Genomic DNA, 16,768 nt, shown 5'->3' with positions numbered 1-16,768 from the left:
ACATCCACAGGTGTGTCTCCCCTTTACATAAGAGTTGTGAATTAACTAAAAGCTTACAGTGTGTCTAAAATGACATAGTAATTTTAGTGCATGTAAACTTCAGAGTTGGAATAAAGTAGCAAAGAATCTAAAAATATTATTATTATTATTATACTGAACCATTGCTAAGACATACCGAACATGATTGTGTTGTTGTTGCAAATTGCAGTTGCTGCTTTTCATTAAAATCCACCAGTCTGTTGTAGCATTGCAACATTTTAATATGAGGTAACACTAAGACATTAAATTCAAGGTAATGTAGTTTACACTTCACAGAGCTGCGCCAAGCAGCTTACACTTTACGGAGCTGCACTAAGCTCTGTGAAGTGTAAACTACAGCTCATTCAAGGCTGGAATTATTACTCGGTTGCAGCCATTTTAATTCATGAGACTACAGTTCACTTTTTTTATGAGAGACTTTGACTTCCATTTGATTTGTCTATTTAATTTGTGGGCTAGTTTTTAAAACCATTTTAAATCCTTCCACATCCCTGTGCACATGGAAAACATCACGTTTTCCCAGCTGTAAAAAGTCTGTCTTCAGTTTTCCTTTTCTACCGGTTGGAATATAAATATGTAGCAGGTTTTTTATCTATCATTTTATCCAGGCATCCTGGTGAAAATACCTTTATTTGTTGGCAATATAGGCATTGGTGCATTTTTAGGAATTATGACAAAATTTTGTATGTGCTACAGTGGTGTGGTACAACCTGTCTTATTGTTATAGTATCCTAGACTTGTATGTGTAGAAAGCTAGAACATTCTGCACTGTTACAGCTCTGAAAGGTTTCATTATTACGGATTATATCAATGTAGATTTATTTAGCTTTATTTGTGGCTAGGTTGTTTGTATTTAACAACCTGATAATGTAGAATTATTTTTATCCAGATTTTTGTTCCATTTAGGTTATCTAGTTCTCTGAAATGAAGCTGGCACACATTCTGAGGAGAGGAAATCTGTTATTTTTGAAAAAGAAAAGATTAAAATACCAACTAAAAAGGCAGAATTAACGCAGGATTTAGGAATAGAACTTAAGATCAGATGAATATATACTTACCTTCATCTCACCCTTATAATACACATTAGCTGTCATCCAGATTTGGCTTTTTCCTTTTCATTGTTCTTGTCTTTTCCTTTAAGTAAATTGCAGTAGAAGTGAGTAATGCAGGTGTTCTGACAGTTGGTCGCTGAAGCTTTGGTGCAGGTACAAGCGAAGCTGAGACTCAGAATGTGGGCACTCGCCCACCTGCGCTTTGCATATTGTGTTTGGGCATGTTTTCCCTTCAGACTTAACTCCTGTTAGAGTTTGCATAATGTAACTGCTTAAGGTAGGACCTCTGACCTTACAATACTACATTTCTAATTCTTATGTCTGCATTTAAAAATTAGTCTGTGAATCTACATTTATGTTTTTATTGTATGATTGAATGAAAGATACAACAGTGCAGAAAGATGTTGAACTTACTATAATACTAATTTAGCTCACCAATAACTTACCATGTATCTAAATTGAAATTTTTACACAGGCTGTACATTGTTGTTGAGTAAATCAACAATGTAATGAGTTTTAAGATTGTTTCCACTACATTATGTGTCTTGTATGATCATGAACTTATCTACCCTTGTTTTACATTCACAGAATACTTTTTTTTTTGCAATTTCTTTACAAACTTGAAAAGTGTGCTATATATTGGGTTAAGCATATGATACCCCTAAATAAAATCTTGTTATAAACAGAATATATTTATATGTCATTTAATCTCAGCATAGTTGGGAGTTAAGCTGAAAAGTTTAAAGTATAGCAAAGTTATAAATTATGGTCCAAGAACCGAAGATCCCACAATATGGGACATTTAAAATGGAAAAAGTACTGCAAACCTGAAGCCAACCAGAACATGAACATCCACTTAAACCGGTCGACATTTCTGAGAATTAATCAGAAATGTAATACATTCACTGGTAATACCATGTTATTTTCTCCTTACGACGTATTATTAGTGGTGTGGTTAACCTTCCAACAGCACAGTGATTCTAAACATACAGCCAGATATTTAGTAAAACTGTTCAGATGAAAGAATAGTTGAGAATCTTTAGCAAGACTTTAGAACAGTCAGAATGAAATGCTCTTCATCAATTGTGACTGAGCTTGGACTACTTTGCAAAAAAAAAAAAAAAAATCAGCAAAAATATCCGTCTCCAGACCTGCAATGTTAGTAGGGCCATTATTACAAAGAATTGCGGCAGAAGGAGTTTCTATAATGCATTGACTCATGTGGGGTGAATGGGCTGTTCTGTCTTGATTTATCACATGGAATCCTATCAAAACAAAGCAAGAGTTGTGGTCCTAGTTGACAAAATGTGAAAAAGAAAGAAGAATGGACACTATAGTTCCAATTATTATTATTTTTAGCATTGTCTGACTCTGTCTTGTTTGTGCTTGTTTTTGCATTGAAAAGTCACAACTTTTTCTCACTTCAGTGATTTCCGAGCAGATTGGAAACTAGTTGAGGCAGAGATCACTCTGCTGATATTTTTTGTCACTGATTAACGGCAGCCTGTAACAACGGCATGGCTCCATAGTTTTAGACCAAAACACTCTTGCAGGGACATGGAAAGCAAGTCCACCATACAGAAGCAAAGGCGTAGAAGGATGCAAAGACCAAGGAGTGGAAAGGAAATACATTTGATGAAAAAGACCATCAAAGAATTGAAAAATGGAAAACTTTGCATGATGTCTGAGTGGTTTTCAGTTTGTACAAGTCCCATTTCAGTTGTAGCTGTCAGAAAGAAAAAGGCTGCAGAGCTTTGGAGGTGATGTGAGGAAGAATGAAAACTTAATAAGGAAATGAGAAAGATGGGAAAAGAACTTGAGTTGTTCCCAAAAGCTGACTCTATAATCTCTTCAAAGGCACATTGTATGCTCAGCATATTATGTGTAAGCAGCAGGAGCACCTGAGCATGAAATACTAAAACGAACGGTATTGCTAGAAATATGCAAACAGGACTTTTTGTGCCGCTCTCCACCAGTGGCAAACATTGTATAGTTGACCTTTGGTGCTTTAAATTCAGAGCAATTTCTATCCATCTCTTTAGCTCCCAGCATTTCTTGCATTTCATCCTATTTTTCTGCTTCTTTGGCAGCACTTTCTATCACTTTTCTTAATCCGCAAGCCTGTAGGCAGATGGAGAATTGACAACGCTTTCCATCTACCTTAAACCTGTACATTTAGGATAACAATGAAACTAAATGCGTACTATCCAAATTATAAGATTAGTCAGAAAACAGTTTTGTTTTTCAAGACAAAGCATAACTAAATTGTTTGTATTGACATATTCCATGTTTAACATTGTATAACATTCTGACAGTTCAGTTGAACACACTTGATGGGTGTGCATAATGGCACCACTTTCAGATCAGATGGTGTGATTGTAACACATCCTACAGTCATCAGTCCACTGGTTAACTTCAAGGGAATAGCAGTAGCTGCAGACAATAGGAGTAAGAATGACTCAATATATCAATTCCTTTACATGCTTAAATCTACTTCACCTGATTAACGACATCATTTCACTTTTTATCAAAACCTTACATTTTGAGTTTTATGTTACAGTGAGCATTCAGATATGGTTGAGCTCTGAAGCGTTAACAGAGACCATCCCTATCAGAAACTCTGATAGGGATGTGTGAAAGCATAAGTTAATCTTTTATTACAGTAATGTAAAGTTGAACTGACAAATGCATCAATCCATCTTTAAATGAATTTTTAAAAAGATGAATGTTTTTAGCTTTTTTATGTTGTAGGTAGGTTGTAGGTTATTTCCTAACGCATGAAGATAAGCGTTAGGACGCTCTCTTGCCCTTCCCAATTTGTAAACTAATTAATTGAAATTAGCATTTGTGTGCACCAATAAATATGTTTGTTTTTTTATGCTAGCTTTTTTTTAAGACCGTTTATACATCTTAATGGACCGCTATTCATTTTGATGTCTCTCTCTTTGATCAAATGATCTTTGTTTATGCCACAATATGAAGAACTTGATTTCTCTGCTTCATGTGAATAATTTACATGACAATGCTCTCTTTTAAGTATGGATGTTAACCTTACAAGTGTCCCAAATGCTGCTTTACTTAATTTCTTCTCTCCTTTACTTTAATATGTCAAGTCTAACCTTCTGTTTCTTGTGAGCCATCCTGTTTTACTCTTTCCATCTTAGTTCCCTTTTCTCCTCATCTATTCTCTTACATTTAAGATGCTTCCTTTGTCTTTCTTTCAGAGTGAGGACCTATCCAAAGGATTCAGCCCTACTTGGCAGGGACACAGTTAGGGCACTTATGTACTACGCTTTGAAGGTCTGGAGCGACATTGCACCTCTAAATTTCCATGAGGTGGCCGGCAGCAACGCAGATATTCAGATCGACTTCACTAAAGCAGACCATAATGATGGATACCCCTTCGATGGGCCCGGAGGGACAGTGGCACATGCATTTTTCCCCGGAGAGAGATTCACTGCTGGGGATACACACTTTGATGATGATGAGCCCTGGACGTTCAGATCACCAGGTGAGAAATATTTTAATATAACATAATTTTTAAAGTGGGCATAATGCAGGAAACAACTAATAATTACGCTTTGTGGCCTCAAAAGAGAGTTTTTTCAGCATGTTATTGTTCATTTTGGTGAGCTTGTACCCATTGTGACCTCGGTTTTATTTTCTTAGTTGACCATAGTGGCATTTTTCTCTAGCCCTTCTGTTTCAGTGTTTACTTTGAGTATTCCATTATAACCTTCAACATACTTTGGAAGGAAAGAGTGATTATTTTAGTCACTGCTGCTTTTCTGTCATCTTGAGCCAGGGTGTGCATTCCTGTCTGCCCTTTGACATCAGCAAGACATTTTTGCCTTCTAATCAGAAATTTCTTGTCACTTCACTTTTTCCCTCTTCTTTGAGCATCCTCTATAAATATTAGAAATTGTCCATGAATATCCCAGTAGATCTGCAGTTTTGAGAAATCCGACTTGTCTGTCAGGAAAGAACAACCTTGCTGTCACTTATATTCCCCTTTTCTCCTTTTCTGATCCTTGGTTTGAGCTTCAGCAAATTTTCTTCACTAAATGCTAATTGCTCTAAATTGCTACCATATAGTTAGCTCTTTTACAGTATGAAGCAATAGAATACATATTGTGACACTACCATGTGTTGTAGATTAGAGAGGTTTGGTTGAAAGTGGAATGCATTTTATTTTAACATTTGCTTTTCTAGTATATACATTGGTTGGGCTCAACACCTCATAGGTGATGTGGAAAACTTTGATCTTAAAATGTATTGGTATTAATAAAGTATAATCATTCATTCATATACCTTTTTTTTCACTACAGAGTCATAAGAGGCATTAATGCACTGATTTGTTAACTGTCGACTTGGAAAGAAAAGTGGTCCCCAATGTAATATTAGTGCAATTTTTGTGTCATTGTGATCCCAGAGCTGCAAAGTACCTAACAGCAGATCTCTGTTGCAAACAGGCAGTTTTTATTTTAATTTTTTTGTTTTAATTGTTTTTGGTCCCATGCTTTAACTGGGAGGTTTATTGCTGCTATGAGCGACCTTAACAATACAGACACAAAAATCTAGGCTTTTTTCTGCAAACCGTTTTTCCAAAACATCTTGATGGATCCAAAAGAACAAGAAGTGATAAGATTAGAGTCGACCATAAAACTTACCAAGAGGCAGGAATTTTCTATTACCCATTGGAATGGTCTAAGGTAAACATTTGTGCAACCAGTGTAACATGCTATTTTGGAAAGCAAGTAAAGGCATAATACAAATTTAGCTAATCACAATATACAATGGAATAAGCTGTTTAATTTTGCTGGTTTTTTTCTTCAGTTTGTCAGTGATGTCATAATTTCAATATTCAATTTATGAAAAAACATTTGTAATTTTACAATTGTTATCATTTTGCATGCCTCACATTATGAGAGATGTTCAAAGAGAGAAACAGGCAAGAAAAAATGAATGATGATTCACTCTTCTTGTACTGGCAGTAATATTGCTCCTTCTGAAACTACAGATTGAAAGTGTTTTCATCAGTTCCAGTTTCAGACGCTGCTTTGTTAAACAAAATCAAAATCAACATTTCAAAACATTTCTAACTCAACCCACTTATAATTTATTTTAATTATTAGAAGCATTTCACTTTATGGAAATGTTTTATAAAGCTGTCATAAACATAAAGCCTGTGATAATGCCAATGATGCATGTTCATTTGGTGTGTTTTTTTCTTTGTACTGTGTTGGCTAATAAATTGCCTTGGCCTCCTGAATGATCTGTCCTAATTTGTCTCATCAAACTGTTTTGAAAGAGGTTTATTACACACTATAAGAGATGTGCAAGTTTGAAATGAGGACATAGTGACTGCTTCTCTAAAATAGAATTCAATCAGATCTGCCAATCAAAAATAGATGAGCCTATATTAAAGATATCCGTCATTCTTAGACAGTTCTGGAAAACACAGCAAGCCGGGGTCTCTGAGCCACTTATAACAACTGCTTTATTATTCATTTGTTCACTCATTAACTATGCAATACAAAATATATCCCATCCTACAGACTTCATGGTTGGTTTGCACTTTTTTGCACTTCTGCTAAGCTTGAGGAATCATCTGTGCATGCTGGGCTGCAAAAAAAGGAGGCTGATGGCACAATGGGACCATTTTCTTGTCACTAAGCATCAACCTCATTTTGTGTCCCCTAACTTTTTTCCTCCCTAAGCTGAGAGGGGCTGGGAAATGGTGAAAGGTGGGGCAACATTATGAGTCCACTCATCCGAAGTAAATAACTAGGTGGAGTGATGTGGTCTACTGAATGCATCACCAGGAAGGGTCTGTCTCTGTACAGCCACACAATTGACAACTTTAATTATTAGTTCTCTTGCTTTTTTATTCTTCCTTTCTTCTGGATCACTGAACTTACATTGACCCCTGTTTTTTCCGTTCTTTGCACCTTTTGTCTTCTCTTCTATAAGAGGGGAATGTATAGCCGAGCATCAGAACAAAGGGGAGAGATACTGAGTTCAACATTTTACGATGTTCATTGATACGTTTGAATGTACCAAAAACCATATATATATATATATATATATATTTCAAATTTAGGGTTTGCATGCAGTAAGCTAACAACACATTCAGATTTGCCTGTATGTAAAGATAGATTCAAAAGTCACGTTTGGTGTGAGTTATACAGTGATGAAAAAGGTTGAGAACTGCACACTCATAGAGAATAGTGTGTGTAGATAGGAAGGGATATATAGAGCCAAAGATCCATTTTACACACCCATGCTTGTTAAATTTAAGTTGTTTTGCTTTTTTTGTTCTTTTTTTTGACTGCAGGTACTCAAATTTAATTGGATATAGGTTGTGACATTGATAAATGATCTAAGAAGCTTACACATCTCATGAAATAACAAGTAAAGTGAACATTGTAAAACTGCCTAGAACAGATTTTGTTTCCCGAAGGAAAAGAAAGTCAGTGGGTGACTGCAGGTTAAGTTCATTAAATTTGTACAAGACAGATTGGTTAACTTTAATCTGAAATAGTTTGCCTACAATTGATGTCTGTATTCAAGAAGGGTAAGGCAGGGGGGAATTGTTCTCAGAGTTCTGCCTTACCACCACTCATTAAAATGGTGCTTTAAGTGGGTAAAGAAGATCAAAACTGCTCTACATTCAAGATTTTTTTACATGGAACAGGGTCACATCATCTGGGTAATTGTTTCTAGCACAATCCTTAAATCTTCAACCGTCACAAACATTTCCTGACTGATGGATGACTTAATAACATGGGTATCTGATCTTGGACAATAAAAGAAATCTAGAATCAAATGCCATCTCAGGAGGGGACAGAACTGTCAATACTTTTTTGGAGACAATACTGCTGAACTGTATTGTATTGTAGACAATACTACTTATTTTCAGGTTAAATCGATTTATTTTCAAGGAATTTTATTAGATTCGTATCAAGTTGTATAGAATCCAGTTCAGTCCAACCTGAAATCAAATCAGTATGATTCTTTTTGATACCGTCTAATTAAAAATTCATATTCAGATGAAATTACATGCATCCCTATTCAACTGAAAATGAATGATTGTTAAAAAAGCATCCACCTAAGGAAGCCCAACCAAAACACATTGTGTTATTGACTTTGCATCAACAGCCTCATCCTGAGCAAGCATTGGGCGACAGCGGAGAGGAACCGCTCCATTTTAACCTCCATTATAACCACTCTTCAATTTGAGCAGCTGTCTAAACAGATGGAATGGGGGTTTAAGGACCAGCATATAATTTCATGTGGATGTTTGTGAGAGTTATTTGGAAGACTTGCTTCTGAGGTATGTGTCAGCTTCCACATATGCTTGTTTATTTGATCAAATCTCCCTATAAGATTATATAAATGTTTGTAGAAAAGATGTTTTGCGCTGATAGAATGCATCAAATTTCACATAGAAATCCAGAGCCTGGTAATCATATTCCATTCTAATCACAACTACTCATAATAAGGGAAAGCTTCAGTGCCCCGTTGTGCATTTAAACCCCAGTCTGAGCAGTGGAGAGTGTATTTATGCTTTCTAACCCAGCTGGTGTCTGTAGTGAGGCCAGCACCCTTTTGCTGATCTCCCCTCTTTGTTTTGAGCTGTCGGGGCTGTAAACCATATGCTGCAGGACAGCAGTTCAATCTGCTCCAATCAGACCTCCCACCAGGCTGCACCACCAGCAGCACTACAAGGAGGCGATGCAGAAGTGTAGCCTGGCTTTGATGTGTGTCTGAAGTGACAGCAGGGCCCAACAACAGATGTGCAGATGAAGGTTTGATTCATGGCAACAAAGGAGTGAGAAAGGATAAAAAGAAGGTATAAGTTTGTTTATATGACCTCTTAATGTTATCTTACACTGAGTTAAGTCACAGTAATAAACATGTTAGCTATAAACCTACAGAGTTTAATATTATATACATTTTGACCTAAATCAAAAAGAATTGACAGACTGACTGATGATTGCACAGGACCTCCCAACTGGCCTTCAACATGAGAAAAAGTGCAAAACCTGATGGATTCTTTGCACTGTCTGCAACTTTTTTAGACGGTGATGTTCAAGGATTCTCTGCTTATTCACTGTGATTTAACTCTTTAAAAGAATATTTTTCATTTGTGACAATCTTTTTCATCAATAAAGCAAGGAGAATCATATTTGAAACCTTCAACCATCTATAAAGGACAATCACTGATAGACTCTGCACCTTCAATAAGTTGCAGAAACCTCTATGTAGTTTTGGAGAAAGGTTCCACTCACATCTAGTCTTCAAGGCAAAATCCCACATAATTCTGTGTTTTTACTACTAAACAAAGAAAAAGAACAAAAGTTCAAGATTTTGACAAGTTTGGATGAAATTGAAAATGTATGAAAGCTTAATCCCCTCACCTGGGATCCCAACAACACTCACCCCTACCATAAAGTGACTTTGATCATTTCTGCTACTTTCTGCAACAAATTCAACCATTAGATGGCAACAAAGTGATCCCTAAATTGCCTTTGGAGTGTACTAAATATGCATCAACAGGCATTAGTGTTACACAAACCTTGAGTTCTGGTGGTTTAAGGCAAACTTGGGATGAAACTCTAAAGAGGGTTGAGGTGGAAAAAGTTAATTGGTTAAGGTTGTTATACACTTTTGAGATCCACTGTAAAAGATTTGTTCGTAATTGCCAGAAGACATTTTGTCCTATCTTTTAGGTTTTGACATATTTCAGTTCTTGTTCATTTATCTCCATAACCTGTTATCAACTTAGCTGAAACAACTAGTGAGATAACTGTAACTAGTGTCAGAATCAATACATGTATTATGTATTGCCCCACATAATACATTGAGATTTATAGTTGGTAATCTTAGCTTTTACTAATTTGTTTAGCTTTTGAATTTTTTGTATTCTACCAGTGAAGCTGCAAACCTGATGTTCTAAACCTCAGGGAAAAAAGTTAATTAAACAGCCCCTAATTTCTTCACGTCACACTCTGCCAGTCTCACCTCGTTGCTATCTCACATCCTCCTTTAACATCATCAGTGTCTCTCTGAGACATTGCTCAGTTGATGCAATATCCCTGCTTCTGCATATCCATCCTCTCATAAGATGACACAAAAGCACATTACCACAGCCAGAAGAGACCTATACTGTTGACCTGTGCAACTTTTTCAGAGGTTTGAAAATCCCTTGGAACGTTGCAACCTGGTCAGGTCAGGCTAAAGGTAAAAAGTCGGAGTTGGTGCTTCAGCAAATTGTGGAGCTGTGTAATAATCTTGAGGGGGACAAAATGAAGCTTATCATACAAATCCTTAGCTGAATAATTGCCTTTGCTAATTCCCTTCCCCCCATTTCCTGCTGCATTGTTCTCAGTGGAAGCCTAAATCCAGGTCCGCTAAGTCTGTCTCCCTAATGCGCATGATGATGCTGAATTGTGGAAATTAAGCACCACATTTAGGAGAACAGTTCACCCCTACTGTGCAGACTGATAGCTCCCATATCCATTAAAAGTTGTGGGAGGTGGGGTCTTAGCAACATCAAAAAAAGTTTCGGCTGAGAGTTGTTGTGCTTTGACAGGAAGCAGATTGCTTTTATTAATTATCACTCAGACAACAATCTGTCTCTGCAGAATTAACCCAAGTAAAACAAAAGCATCATTAGGCAGGTGGATTTTTCATGTCAGACCATTATTTTCCTGTGCTTATGTGGACGGGGAAGGAATACATGTGAGGTTTGTGCTGTTTACGTGCAGAGGAGTTGTAAGGAATTGTTTAGAAAACCTAAGCTTCATTTGCACACGAGTTGAAAACGTTAGCTGCAAAAAAAAAAGCACATCTGTGTGCATTACCTTTGTAAATATGTTCATGTGTGTTGAATTTAGAGCCCAGCCTTGCCAGTATTTACTTAAAATTTCAAAGCACCTAATCCGTGTTTATACACACACAAAAATCCATGGTAACAACCTAGATCAATGAAAAGAATTGATTTACAACAAAAATCAAGTTCATGAGAGGTCAGAAAGTCATCATAGTTCCTGAAAAGACTTTTTTCCCCTATTTGTTCCATACCCATATATTTCTCTCAGTGCCTATTCAGCCATTGTTCATCATTAATCACAAGTTTTAGCTCATTAGTGAGATATTTAAACAGGACAGGCGGAGTTGTCCTGTTTTTCAAAGCTCGCCAAATTGAGTTCCCAGTATTGTCACCGGTTCAAAATGTAATTTATAACTAGATCTTAAGGAGAATTTTTGCAATGGTCACATTGTTTCAAATGTGTTGGTTTTTTTTTTTTCTAAAAAATAAAGACAAGTATTGAGAAAGTTAGTCATTTATGACTCACTCCACTGGAAAACATAGTGGAAAAATACATCCACACACTCATCTGATTCCTTATTCAGCCAAATCAGCATTCCCTCTACACATTGCATTATGGTGCAGGAAACTTAATGCGTACTATTCAGAGGATTACCGCAAATGTCTCCAGAGAAGCTGAACTCGTTGAATTGCCAAACAACTGTGAGGATGATGGTAATAAAGGAGCCCCAGCTGCACATATTTCCTACAAACCTACAGTGGCTCTCAGCATACACACCACTGTTAAAACACCTGTTAATTCTGACATAATTACATTAGATTATATTCCAATATTTCAAAGTATGTTTTCAGCTGTAAGGCCCCACATAAAACCCGGAACAAATTAGCAGGAGAGCATATGGGTTTGGGGGTTTCATTTTTGAAAGAGGCTGCCATGACTTGATGGTTTATGTCTGCATGCTCTTAAACTGATCATCCACTTTTTAATTCAGTTTCAGCATTTAATTTTCTTGACTTAGATATGTGCCATTAAGCATAGAGAATATACAGTTGTGATAAAGCCGAATTAAGTGCATGCTACAAACATTGTCAATGTTTTTCGGGGAGGGGGGTTATACTTTTCTTTCTGTGGTTTCCGTTAGGCTTAGTTGCATGAAATGTATCTTAGAAACTATTTGGGGTAAGTTTTCCCCATTCCTTTCTGTTTTTATTTTATTTGAGAACAGAAGAGAAAGTTTTACCTTCGCAAATAAAAGTATCTGGGCTACTGATAGGTGTATTGTATCTCAAGAACAGTAGGCCTGCGTTTTACCTTTTTTTACTTAAAACTTTTTGGTCTTGCTTTGAAAAAGCAATGCTCCACTTGCAGTTTGTTTTGCAGTTTATATTCATCATTGTCATGTTCGTTTTCACTCTATGTATTTTCTTTTAAGCAAACAAAAGGAAATGACTCAGGTACAGTGCAAACAAGTTAAGAAAAGAAAGCAGAGAGTTCTGCAGAACAATTGAGTGCTAGAAAACAGAAGCAGGATCAGCATCCATATAGACAATAAAAACGGACCACATTGTTATTGCAGATACAAAAAAAACAAAGGGGGGGGAGAAACGTTCTGCTTCAGTAAACTTTATTTACAGAATGTATTATATCTATTTTATTGATCCTCTAAAACAAAGGGCATACGCCTTATAAGAAACATTACTCTTTCTTCATAAGTTAACCCCTAATTTATTAGCCATATTTCATATAGAGACTCTATTATACACAACAGTAAAAAGCTAACCTGCGAAAACATACCTGAACATAGTGCTTAACATTTTAGTGCTTAGAAAAATCAGGCAAAAATGTTGTAGCAGCTGATGACATCACTGCAAGGATTCACATTTTCATGTAAAGACACCTTAAGCCGCTTGCTTGAGAAAGTACTGAAGGCCACAACGGTTACATCACAGTGTCAAAAAAGTCAGTCGCTTCACCCAAAGCACTAAAGGTGAAAGCCAGTATGTTGTCATCACACTTTGTGACAGGGGTCCCCAAAGTCGGTCCTGGAGGGCCGACATCCTGCATGTTTTAGTTCTCTCCCTGGTGGCACCAACAGCCTTTTCAGCAGGTCAATGTTCTTCTTAGGCCTTCTAATGAGCCATCATTTGATCCAGGTGTGTTGAACCAGTGAGAGAACTAAAACATGCAGGATGCCAGCCCTCAAGGACTGTCTTTGGGGATCCCTGCTTTATGAGTTCAGGAAAGGTGCAGTATTGTTGTTAAATTTGTTGGAAGCTTTAAACCCTAAAAGCAAAATTTTCTTATGTGGTTTTGTTGGGACTTTGTAGTGAGTATATACAGCAAGGTTTATCACTACATTTTGCTTTCGTAAAGCTTTGTATGTTTTGGTACATATATGGGATATAAAAAAAAAAAAATCATCAATAGTATAGTGCTTCACATTTTCGCATTTTGTCACACTACAACCACAATGTGATTTTTGGGGGGGTTTATGTGACAGAATCACACAAAGAAGTGAATAATTGTGAAGTGAAAGGAAAAAGGATATATAGGTTTCAAAATTGTTTATTTACTCCATCCCTTTGAATCTTAAGATTTTAAATCTTACTATAGAATGAAAGTGTTTGCTGCAATTACAGCTGCAGGTTGTGTAGGGTTTGTCTTTGCTTATCAACATAGATTTTAACAAAAAAATCAGCCCCTTTACTCTGACACCCCTAAATAAAATCCAGAGACTGCTTTCTGTATTAAGTTTTTCTAGATGTGTTATTTTTGGAAAAGTCTCCCCTGGAATAATTTGATTATGGACAAATAGCTTTCTCCATTGTTGTTTTCAACATAGGTATATTGTAAGACAACAAATTTCCCGTCTTACCATAGAATCATTATTTGTATTATTTAGTTCTGGACATTGACTGGGTTTGTTAGTTTTTTCCCCACACATGGTGCTTTATGTTGTGGAACATCTTTTAAGAAATATTCGCTGTGTCCCCCTCATGGCTTGGGACAAACTTTAAATTGCCTTCTAATGGCCTCCTTTCAATGTCGGCTTTTTTTCTGCCCGCACTCAACATTCCAAGACTAATAGCTGTCCTGTCAGCGGAGCTGTGGATCACTGCAGCTCCACCAGAATTACCTCTGGCTGCCGCTCTAATTAATGCTCTCCTTACCTGGCCAACAGCTTAGCTGGACAGTCAATTCTTAGAAGTGTGTGGCTGTCCCATACTCTTTCCACTTTCAGATGACAGATTGACGAGAGTTAGTGAGATGTTTAAAGTTTGGTATATTGATTTTTGATGTCACTTTATTCATCACCACAATATTACCCATACTACATCTGCCTTGTTCCTTGGTCTTCATTATTATGTTTGTTCACAAATGTTCCCTATCAAGCCTAATTATCTAACATTAAGTTACATTTCATTTTCAGTTATATTTACTAATTGGGTGACTGTTGAAGTAAAATAGTTCCATTGAGTTTTATTTAGGGGTTTCAAAGTAAAGGGATATAAACCCAGATGAATATCACACTTTTCAGATTCACAAAGCTGCCCTGGTCCAATGAGACCAAATCTGAATTTTTTTGTCTACATGTAAAACTCTAGATGCACTGTGAGAGATCATGTTGAGAAGGCATACCAAATATTTCTGACCTGATATGAATTTATAGCATTGAAAAGGCTTTTTGTTTAATTGCTTTATTGATGATGGTGCTTATTTGAAACACTCATTCAGTTACTTAGTCTTTCATATGTCCTTCCAACCAAGATCAAAGCCATATTTAAGACTTAAATAATATAACAATTATTGAATGGAAGGTTTAGAGGTATCTGGTGAATAAGACACTTAATCTATGCTTAGCACTGTGCAATAAAACCATTTGGTTTGGTAAAAAGCTACTTAATGGGTCACTGGTGGATATAGAAGAACAAAGCTGGAGCCCCAGAGACCTCCAGCTCCAATCTACAGTGGAGCTCCAAAAAACTCTACTTTGTCTCTGTTCTTTGCCTTAGAAAAAGGAATCCAGTTCATCCGTACAACACTTCCTGCTCTGCTTCTGTCCAGCAGGCGTTACATCTGTGCTGTCAGTTTCTCATGAACCATAAATACGATGACACACTAGATCCTCTGCTCTGAGCCTCTGTTCTCTCTCTCTCTTATCCTTCCTTTGTTCACCTGCACCATGTGCTCCTGTAGATTAGAGTTGGCATTTGTCTGTCGGATGCCCCTGGTGAATACTCTAAGCATGACTGCATGTCCCAAGCTGAGGCTAACGCTAGGTTAATGGAAATGCTGACTTTAGCCAAGTCACTGTGGAACTCTAAGCTAGCTTTGCCTGCCGTGCTGTCTCACCATTTGTTTGCAAATCTACAGCTCCAAGCTCAAGGTTTTGTGCTTCCTCACAGACTCAGACAAGGAGTTCTGGGGGCTTCTGTTCATGCTTTGGCTTAACATGAAGGAAATGCACTTCAAAAGGCCGCAGCCTTTCTAACCACCTTTTCCCACTCAGATTTTGATTGGCGGATCAAGTACTCAGGCAGTATTACCACGGTTATCTCACCATGCCATGCCCTTATAATTTTTTTTCAGCTATCTGTCACACCTCTTAATTCCTATAAAAAGCAGATGGAAAGTAACTGAAAATGGTCAATTTAGGGCACAGATTCAGAGGAAATGGGTCGCTGTCACTATGGAGCTTTTTATTTAACAGATTTATTTTCCTTTTCATTAATCAGCCAGTTTTGGGGGTTAAGATGGAGCTTCTCAGATTTTGTTTTAATAGTTTTATTCAGCCAACGGATTTTATTTTCTTAATTAAGCGGGTACATGTTAAATTTACATACACCAGGTAAAGATGCACAACCTTTTTTCCCTGACTGCATGGCATTAAATCATGGTACATATTTTTTCCTTTTTTAGTTAAGTTAGGAGTACCAAAATCATTTCCATAACAGAATAAAGCATATTATTTTTTGTGAAATAGGAATAAATAAGTCTTTTGAGAGAAAGCCATATACCATATCCCAGCAGTCCTGTCTAAACTCCAGCGTAACATTTGAAAGGTGAATATTTAATCATACTGCTAAAAATTCAATACTATGATTCTTAGCTTCCTGTCAATGATCTATTTTCTTGTCTTTACAAAGATTAGTTTTTAAATTCTAATCTTTGTAAATTTCTGAAATATTAACATTTTAGAAATGTCATGATCACCAGCTGAGGATAATTTGCCATTTATGCTTTTCTAGATAGCTATTAGTTCAGTTATTCTCGAGGGCATGTCATTTTGGCTTATTTAGCACATTAAACACAACACTGTGACAATATGACTGTAAAGCTGTGTAAGACGTTTGTGCATCGAATGGGGAGACATTGCTGATTTGAAAGTGCTTCTCAATTTGAGGCAAAACAATTTAAAGCAGGCTTTAATCATTTCAAACTACTTGGTAGTTACAGTTAATGTCTATTACCAGATACTTCAGGGAGAACAGATGAATGTAGCATCTATCTGAAAAAACAGTTATGATGACTTATTTACAATGTATCCAGTACTTCACAGTAAACTATGTGGTTGGCATACAGTACTTTCTGACAAAGACAGTTTTGCTGCTGGCATTTTCTGTGTTGATGGAGTTCTGACAGAACTGGCGTAACTCAGTCGGGTTTGTAGTTTACCTCACTCACCTTTTCAGAACAACCCACAACCTCTCCACAGGTGTGCGACAGGTGGGCCTCCAATAAACACAAATGTGTCATTAAACCTATCAAAGTTTTGTGGAAGGAAACCCAAAATAACTGATTATTATAACTAAAACAAGAGAAGTTTGGTCTGATTTA

At 36.7% G+C, this 16,768-nt stretch overlaps 1 protein-coding gene across 2 annotated transcripts in view; it reads left to right on the top strand.

Moving 5' to 3' along the window:
- The window catches only part of LOC122819532 (matrix metalloproteinase-17-like), a 146,693-nt gene that overhangs the window by 114,017 nt on the left and 15,908 nt on the right, over positions 1-16,768 (top strand). For both annotated transcript variants that reach the window (XM_044096314.1, XM_044096313.1), the window contains exon 4: positions 4,316-4,602. In XM_044096314.1, coding sequence (XP_043952249.1) covers positions 4,316-4,602 — 287 coding nt within the window. The remainder of the gene's footprint in view (positions 1-4,315; positions 4,603-16,768) is intronic.

Source organism: Gambusia affinis, linkage group LG17 (genome assembly GCF_019740435.1).
Source record: "Gambusia affinis linkage group LG17, SWU_Gaff_1.0, whole genome shotgun sequence".
NCBI lineage: Eukaryota > Metazoa > Chordata > Actinopteri > Cyprinodontiformes > Poeciliidae > Gambusia > Gambusia affinis.
This window is presented reverse-complemented; position numbering and strand designations above follow the sequence as displayed.